This window comes from Verticillium nonalfalfae, assembly GCF_003724135.2.
Source record: "Verticillium nonalfalfae strain VnAa140/NRRL 66861 chromosome Unknown scaffold_4, whole genome shotgun sequence".
In the NCBI taxonomy this organism is placed as follows: Eukaryota; Fungi; Ascomycota; class Sordariomycetes; order Glomerellales; family Plectosphaerellaceae; genus Verticillium; species Verticillium nonalfalfae.
Window position 1 is genome coordinate 20,650 of NW_021167229.1, and position 9,174 is coordinate 29,823.

The window sequence follows — 9,174 nt, forward strand, 5'->3', positions numbered from 1 at the left end:
CGATCTGGTCATTTTCACTCGAAAATACCCATAGACAACGCGCAAGGAAGAGAAAGATTTGGAGGAACGGCGTTTGCCGAATGTCCGTACCGAACTACTACCACCATCACCACCATCACCACACCATCACAATAACCACAACGAACACGCCTCAAGTCCGCATGGTGGTGATGCATGCGGCATACAGTCAGACGACGGCGGCACAAGAAGCCAGCAGGCTTTTGACCTCCCCCTACCCCTCCCCCATGCGGACTTTTTTTTGTCCTTTTGCTTTCGCTTCTTCACGAACTCACGACTTTTGCTTAATGTCTAACAATCGTATTCTATATCATCACCTTGTGCGCTAGCCGCCTTGCCGGTTGGCTTTGCCGCAGCATACACCGACCTTCGTTTTGGGAGGCTGTACATTATTTTCTCCACTGGCTGCCTTCCAAAAGCTGTACGTACACAAGCAACGCTGAAAGCACTGTGTGCCAAAAGCAACAGACTACCTGCACTTGCATGTGCACTATTTTCTTTTGGTCTTGAAAGTCGGATCGGAGGAACACGAAGGTGGCTGTGGTTTGATATGGAGTCAGGAGGAGACAGGGATATAGGGTGCCATCACTGAGAATATCTCGGTTGTGGAGGCAGCGAGGCAGACAGAAGAATTGACGCGTTTGGCTCTGAAGAACACAATGCGATGCCGTGCCTATTGCATCAGTTCCCATGGCATAAAGTACTACGATACACCAGACGGCAATTTGGACACCGAACGGATCATTTGTGCTCACGTGACTTCGCGACAAGAACGCCCCTGCAAATCATTTCCACGCCCCGCGTTACCAGGCGTGTTCCAGATCAGGGTCCATTCAACGTCATGACTTGGTGAGTCTGCCTCGCTGATTTTCCACCCACCACCACCCCAGCCAATTGTCTTCAGTCAGGTTCGGATCCATTGCTCAGTCTTTTCGGAGCAACGCCAACGAAAGCAGTCGGTCTATCTGAGATCCTGCTCAGCCATCACACGATCCCTCCCTCTCCCATTTTGCGCCGACCGACTACCCGCGAGACAGGGCCCACCAGTGGCGAAACAATGGCCCCGCCGACTGCGAAAAAGCGAAGCACCATCACGCCCAAGAAGCCCGCGGCGGCGCTGCCCCGATCGAAGCAGAAGCCGAGGCCGAACGCCAGCATCCTGAGTTTCTTCCAAAAAGCCGAGAAGGAGGAGGAGGAGCTGTTCATTGAAGACCGCGCCGAGAAGAGTGCTGCCGCTGGTGCTACGCCGACATTGCAGAACGGCCATGGCGGCGAGGAGGCGAGGTTCAATGAGGTCGGCGGTCCGGTGAAGAAGAGGCGGCTGAGCGGTGTTGGAGGGTTGGAGGAGGGTGCCGAGGCTGACAAGGAGAACGTCGGTGGCCTGTTTGGAAGCGATGTGGAGGATGTCGAGGCCGTTCTCTCTAGAGAAGAGAAGCCCCCCTCCGTGGATGAGGTGATGGCGGAACCCGATCCGGCGATGCACAGAGTGCCCAAGGACAAACCCCCAGCCAAGGCGCCTGCGAAACGGAAAGGACCATTCCTTGATGATTCCGACAGCGAGGACGAGAGCGATCCGACGCCGAAATCGAGCTTTGCGATCCCACTGTTTGGTAACACCGTCGGCTTGCCGCCCGCTGAGCCAGCGTCTGAAGGTGAGGAGCCCAAGAGCCCGGAAAAGGAGACAAGTTGCCCACCACCACCCCTCAAACAGGATGACTCGCTCGACACGGCTTTTGCCAACATGGACGGCTACGAGAAGATGGACGATTTCCCGGACGACGAGGACCTGGGCGGCGAAGAATTCCGGATGATGCGGTACATGGAGGAGCAATCACGGCTGGATATGGAGGTCATGAAGGCGGAGGATGACGATTTCTATGGCGACGCTCTACGAGCGGATCCGACGAATGAAGCCAAGGTAGCCAATTGCCCCATTTGCGACGGGAGTCTGCTCGGACTATCGACGGACAATGCCACGAAACACGTCAATGCCTGTTTGGACGGAAATCCCATACCACTTCCTGAGCCGAAGAGCGCACTTGAGCCTGTACGCGAACCTGGGAGGGAAGACGGCGAGATCACCAACGCCATGGTCGACGCCCCTGAGCTCGGGAAGCGCTTCCAGCGAGCCGCGGTCCCGAGGGCGCCCCAGGCGAATCCGTTCGACATCGTCGAAGGCGAGACGGCTGGGGCCATGGGGAAGAAGTCGTCGGCCTTTACACAACTCATGTCGGGCCACGCTGAAAGTGCTGCGTGGGCGAACGCGGCGGCCGCCGATAAGGCCTCCCGTGGCAAAGCTGCCTACGAGCGGACATGCCCCTTCTACAAAATCATGCCGGGGTTCAACATATGCGTCGACGCATTCCGTTACGGCGCCGTCAAGGGGTGCCAGGCCTATTTCTTGAGCCACTTCCACAGCGATCACTACATTGGCCTTACGGCGCACTGGACTCACGGCCCGATATACTGCAGCAAAGTGACTGGCGACTTGTGTATCATGCAACTCAAGGTCGCCCCTAAATGGATCGTCGCGTTGGATTTCGAAGAGACGGTGGAAGTGCCGGGGACGGGAGGTGTCATGGTCACCATGATTCCGGCGAACCACTGCCCAGGCAGCTCTCTCTTCCTCTTCGAGAAGCCTCACGGCAAGGGCGCCAACGTGAAGAAGCAGCGATATCTCCACTGCGGCGACTTCAGGGCCTGTCCCGCGCATGTTGAGCATCCACTGCTCAAGCCAGATGTGCAGGACGCCATCACCGGCAAGCTCAAGCAGCAGAGGATCGACCTGTGCTATCTCGACACAACGTACCTAAACCCTCGCTACTCCTTTCCGCCCCAGGAGGATGTCATACGCACTTGTGCCGACGTCTGTGCTGGCATCTCCCCCGATCCAAACTGCACGACCGATATCTGGGATATCATGGCTCGAAAAGGGGGCAACGGTTCCGTCAGCAAGTTCTTCATCAAGCCACCTTCGCCAGTGAAGGAAGAAAGCGATACCCCCGCCTCGGACTCGGCGAAAGACGGCACCGCCGACTTTTTCACCAACGTCAAGGAGAAGAAGCCGCCCACGTGCCGGCAGCGCCTCCTCGTCATATGCGGCACCTATTCCATCGGCAAGGAGCGCATCTGCATCGCCATCGCCCGCGCCCTCAAGACGAAAATCTTCGCCTCGCCCGCCAAGATCCGCATCTGCTCCAAGCTCGGCGACCCGGAGCTCACGTCGCTGCTGACGTCCGACCCGCTCGAGGCCCAGGTGCACATGCAGATGCTCATGGAGATCCGCGCCGAGACGCTTCAGGATTACCTCGACTCGTACCGGCCGCACTTTAGCCGCATCGTCGGCTTCCGCCCCTCGGGCTGGAGCTATCGGCCCGCGCCGGCGTCGACCGGCGCGACGGCCACGTCGCTGACGAGCGCCAACACGGCGCCCGGCACCGTGGCCACGACGCAGATCCTGCACTCCATGGCCTGGCGGTCGCGCTTCACGGCCCAGAGCGTCGTGCCGCAGCGCGGCAGCACCAGGGAGGCCATGTGCTTTGGCGTCCCGTACAGCGAGCACAGCAGCTTCCGGGAGCTGGCCATGTTTGTCATGGCGCTGCGGATCGACAAGGTCATCCCCACGGTCAACGTCGGCAGCGAGCAGTCGCGCAAGAGGATGAAGTCGTGGATCGACCGGTGGATGGCGGAGAGGCGGCGCGGCGGTCTCGTCCGGGCTCTCGTCGAGGGCGAGGGGCAGAAGGGTGAAGGCGAGCGGGAGGTTGTGCTTTGGGAGGGCAAAGACAGCTCTGGAGGAGGTGCGTGGTGGTGAGCTTTTGGCTGCGTCTGGGCGGTGAATAGTTCTTGGAAAGCGATCAAGGGATTGCTCTTTCTATCTCTCTTCTTGTTCACCACGCTGCGCTTTATAGCCAAGATCATGAGCGCAGGACATGTTTCTTGCGTTCCACTGCTTGATGCAGATCGATGTTCTTTTCAAGGCCCATTATGGTGTGTCAGGGACACGACCTTTGGTAGACGTGGAACTTGAGAGATCTCAAAACGAAGGGTTGTCTTGTCTTAGGTCAGAACATTTACGAATGGCCTGAGTACGGCTCTTGCCAGTCGCCACAAATGGACACAATACTACCGTTGAACGGCGATATATCATGGCAGTCCCTTCCATTGAACGGAATCGACTATCGAGCGCATACAAATGCAGGAAACACACATGCAAACTTCGACCAGTTGCACGGATGATACCTCATCATGAGGCGTATCGCAGCTGGAGTCAACGCGGATCATCAGCTGGCGAGACGAACGAGGTATCACATTAAATCTTTGACATTCTACTTGAACGAAGACAATAGTTCCTAGAGATTCAGAAGTCCATCCAAAAGAGCCGCAAGGGCGACGGCTATGCTTACAATGATCAAGTTACAACAGCACTGGAGCTGCTCTGATCCTACTTGACGAACACAAACGCGTGTGAATATCTGGAGAAACAAACAGTCAAACAATCAACGCCATCCGGCGGCTGCATTGGACACTTCAATTCATGTCTGAGCCTCTCATAACGTCTATATGAACGATTTCCAATATTCTACTTGTCCTTCTTTCACCTTATTTTTGGTCATGGGGGACAATTCTCCTGCGCCCTTGCCAACCCCTCTGGCAGCAAAGCGAATCAACACTACCACTATCCTCCAGGTCGTCGAATCCACCAGCTCAATTCTGTAAGCTCTCTTCTTGAGCGTCGCCTCCGAAAGCCATGTCCCGGCCGAGAGGCTATCACATGGGGTCCTTTTGCAGGAAAGCGACGGCTTGGACGGCTTGCTTCTTCGAGGCTAAGAGTCAGAGCGGACGGCACCACCTGACTCGTGTGGGGCGGTAGCAACGTTACTGGCGTCGTTTGCTGGGCCCTAGTGGCAGCCTGCGGCACGTAGCTGCGCCCCCCCTCCTCCCCGGCCTAAGGAACGCCATTGCCAACGGCGCTGCAGCTGCCAGTAGTAGAGGGCTGGCACTAAAGGGGGTAGTGTGTGTTTAGATCAGACTCGAGGCGTACTGGCATGTCGGTGAGGAGCCGACGCGGAGCCGGACTGGGGCGGCGGGGGGATGCGAGGGGACGGGCTGGTCGAGGGGGCAATGTGCCGGTAGGGGGGAAGGTGATGCGAGAGTGAGACACACGCCATGTATTGGCGTACATGTAGATGAGTGGTGCTGAATGGTGCTGAACCCAGTCAAGTAAGAAGCGCGGTGAGCGCGGGAGCGAAGGTTTGGTGAGGAGTGCCCCGAGGCAACCCCTACCATGCCTGATCCCCGAAGGCTTGTGAGGTCTGTGTGGACGACCTGGCCTACCAGACGAGCCCACGGCAGGCATAGTTTGCAATTCTTTGGTGGCGAACATGGAGGACTGCTTCAGAGGATAAGGGCGTACTGGGGCAATGGGGCAAGATGCCGGGTCTGCCGGTTCCGTGGCCATCCAGGTAACAAGGGGACTGATTGACTGATTTGTTTGAGCCACTTGCGACGCGTTGCGGCAGTACTGCCTGACGTGGTTTTGGTCCCGGCAAGCAACGCGCCCTGGAGTCCGTACCGCCGTAAGGGGGCCATGATTCAAGGTCTACTGTCTGCCGATTTGTCGGTTATCGGCTGGCGCGTGAGCATGTGTCCCTGAGAGGCAATTTGTCCGTCCTTCGTTCATCGAACAGTGAGTGAGTGAGATATCGCTGGCTTCAGGATCCTCATTGAGCCTCATCGATCGTCACGATCATCATCTTTGGCCGTCGAACCGATCGGCGTTGAGTAGCCCGCCAAGCTTTGTGAGGACGCTGCTTAAGCAATCTTGGCTTTTCTCGGCCCATGGGGCACTGGGCACTGCCTGTCTGGACTGGCCAAGGTCATCTCGGCTTATTCAAACGCCAGAGTTGATTTTTCCCCTCTCCCGCTCTCCACACAAGCACCGAAAGGTCTGAAACCGGAGCGAATACCGAAGCTCCATGAGGTCTTTACAGTACGGCTGGGTCGAGTACCGACAGGGACCGTCCTTTGGCAAGTGGCGAAAAGAACTGGGGACCAGTAAGGGTGCCTGAATGCCTGGTAGCTGTGTTACTCTCCCCAGGATGAGTGAAGTGGGAGAACTGGAGAGACATGCGTGTGCCCATGTATCGACATCGAGAGGTGTGAATAGGGCAGTAGACAAGGTATGAGCTTGTCGGTTGCTACATAGGTGTGGACGGCATCGACGACTGAGATTACCCCACTCACACCACGGGATATGGAGGAGGGCAGAGGAGGACAAATGTGAGATGTGAGGTGCGAGGCGTGAAAGGAGGGGCAACCACATCGACTGGAAGCGGTGAGGGAATAGCGGGCATAGGACTCGAGCGCGGGGGAAGGAGGAAGGGGGGAGAGGAGGGGAGAGGAGGGGAGAACTATCCGCGCCAGCGGAAGGTACGCCGAGCTGCGGAATCGAAGGTGAAAAATGAAGATGATAGGAGGAGTCTTGGGGGGGACGGCTAGGGTGGTGGATGGGATGTCCAAGAGGCAGGAGCCCAGGAATGGCAGGGGGTGGAAGGGGCCGGCGAGCGGGGCGGAAAAGAAGGTGGTCTTTCTCATGTGCTGATTTTGTGAACTGGCCTAGTCACATAGGTGTGGTTAATGAGGTAGGTAGGTACCTAGGCTCATGTAGGTACCTTAGGTAGGTAGTTACGTGCCTAGCGTGAGAAATTGGCTGTAGCTGCAGTGTCTGTCATTGTTGGTGGCACGAGTCGTCCTTTCTTTTGGCATGGCATTGAGAAAGCAATAGAGTAGCCTACGTAAGGTACCTAGTGTCACCAGCCGACGTGGCGGGCGCCCAACGACTGTTTTCTCCTACCTTTCTCCGAGTCTCGGCGTGCCGTCTCCCGGCGCCCCTATTCATTCACGGCTATCGGCCATGAGCTGCCTAGGTAGGTAGGCTCATCGGCGGTCCAAACCCGCAAGATGAGACGAGATAAAATAGGAACAGTAGGCTTGACGCAGGCTGATCATTTGTTTCGAGAAGAACAAGAGGAAGACGCAGATCCTGTCATGTGGAAATGACCATAGGAGGACAGTGGAGAATGCTGAGAAGAATCCGAAACCCAAGGTCGCAAACGGCCATCGGGTTCCAATCTCGCATAGTGCTTCGTGTTGATGTCGGCATCCCCAAGGCCTCATCAAAATGCCAAATGAAGCTAGGCGCAGGGTCTCCCTCCGCTGACAAGGCGCTGTAAATTCAGCGCCCACAAAGGCCCTTGGGCGGCCCTGTCCCCACCACCGCCTCCAGCGCTCTCCTGGGCCGTGCGCAACGCTTCCTGTGGAGGCCGGGGGTGTCGTTCAAACACTGACCTCTGCCGGGATGACCACACCCCTGACGCCGACCCCTAGAGACACTCCCATCGCCCCGCTGAATTAAGCTCAGGTACCGGTACGTGAAGAAGTCCGGCGGGGAAGCGGCGGCCACAAGCGGAAGGAAGCAGGTCCCTCCTTCTTACCCCTGCGCCGACAAATCACCTTCCACAATTCACAGCAAATGACAGTCGAGCGGATCCATACTGTCCCCCTTTGTGACGTCACTCGACGTCATGAGCGTTCTTATCGACGACTCGGCTGTGCCCTCGGCTGGCGGCCACGGCCAACGCAGACAAGGTCAAGGAGGGATGGAGCGACAATTCGCTCATTCGACATCTATCACGGTGGCTGCGAGTATCACTTGTTGCATCGGTCCAAGACGTCGTCTTCTTTCAGCGCGCATGTGCGGAGAGTGATGTCGAGGTGCGTGGCTCAATGCGTGGTGGCAACCCAATCAGGCGGGTAAGAATGATTGATTTTGAGAAGGGTAAGATCGACATTCCTAGTCACACTTGCCTAAGGTACCTCATGCATACCTTCCTGAAGCCCCATGTTGTGAATCGGACTGGCAAGATCGTTTTCCCATTTCGTTCATACGCGATTGACTTGGGGAGGTAGGTACTCAACTGGACCAAAGTACCATCGTCAGCCTCGCCTGCTCTGCTCGCCAGGACCAGCCAGGTAAGAGAGCCTGGGCAACAATAGCGACACCCACCTCTTCGTCGCCCGCCTCGGTGGCAAAGACAACACAGCGCAACCCACCCCCGACCCCCCGATACATCCAGGTTTGGCAAGGTCCAGGATGAGCCAGGACCCTGAAGATCCCATCGAATCACCACAACCAGTGGCTTGCCAAGTGCTTGCTTGGTGTACCCATCGCGAAAAGCATGGTGAGCTCACCACACCACACAACATCAACATCCCTGGTTGACCTTGACAAAAACACCGCGCCTGGGATCTTTGCAGCACTGCTAGTATGCCTGTGTCCTTACCTAGCCGCCAAACCGTTCTTTGTCTGGTAATGGCACGTCACGTCCTATACGTGGCACAGCCTACAGCCTCCCCAGCGCCCTCGATGCACTCAGAGGGTAGTCAACTGGAGGACGCGCAATTCATTAGCCACCATCTGTTTGAGAAATTGACACATCCTCAGTACAATGGTCACGCCCTGCTGTACCGTCGCGGCTGCTGGCCCACCAGGACCCATTATTTCTGGCCCCTGCAGCGTCATATCTCTGCCGCAGTCATACTGGCCATGAGCCGTGTCCGTCTACCTTGTGCTCTCACGTCAAGGGGCAGCCAGAGTGGCCTTCCATGGCCATCGAGGCCGCCTGACCGCTTCGTGTCAGACAGTCTACCATCGTCGCAATACCATCACCTGGCCACCATGCAGCACACCTACCAGCTGCCTTTGGGGGCTGGCGCAAGGGTCGTACATACGCCTTTCGTTCCTTGCGCTTTCGCTCGAAGGTCGTGCTCGCTTCGAATGCCTCTTGCCCGCCGGCCTGGCAACCCATCAATTGGTGGGGCACCATTGGGAGGGCACAAAAGCGAGCATAGCACAGCGGACTCGATCGGAGACACACATGCGTTGTCCCCAAAACCGCATCCGGTACTGCCCCCACTACTGCAGAGAAAACAGTCGCCTAGTAGCAAGTGAGATGCCTGAGGGTTTTGAACGACAAGGCTGCAAGCCAGGGGGCCTTTCAGCTTGGGCCTGTCTCGCGGCTTCTTCCTTCAATGCTGTTCATCGACCAACATGCCATGCCGTCACGTGTTGGTATGGCGACTGGACATACCCATGGA

The 9,174-nt window shown here is 57.1% G+C and overlaps 1 protein-coding gene across 1 annotated transcript; it reads left to right on the top strand.

Moving 5' to 3' along the window:
• Window positions 1–1,075: 1,075 nt before the first annotated feature.
• D7B24_005904 (uncharacterized protein) lies at window positions 1,076–3,829 on the top strand (the record flags this gene model as incomplete). The annotated part of the gene is made up of 1 exon (XM_028640049.1): window positions 1,076–3,829. One exon carries the CDS (start codon window positions 1,076–1,078, stop codon window positions 3,827–3,829), a length of 2,754 nt encoding a protein of 917 aa, XP_028498913.1.
• Window positions 3,830–9,174: the final 5,345 nt, after the last annotated feature.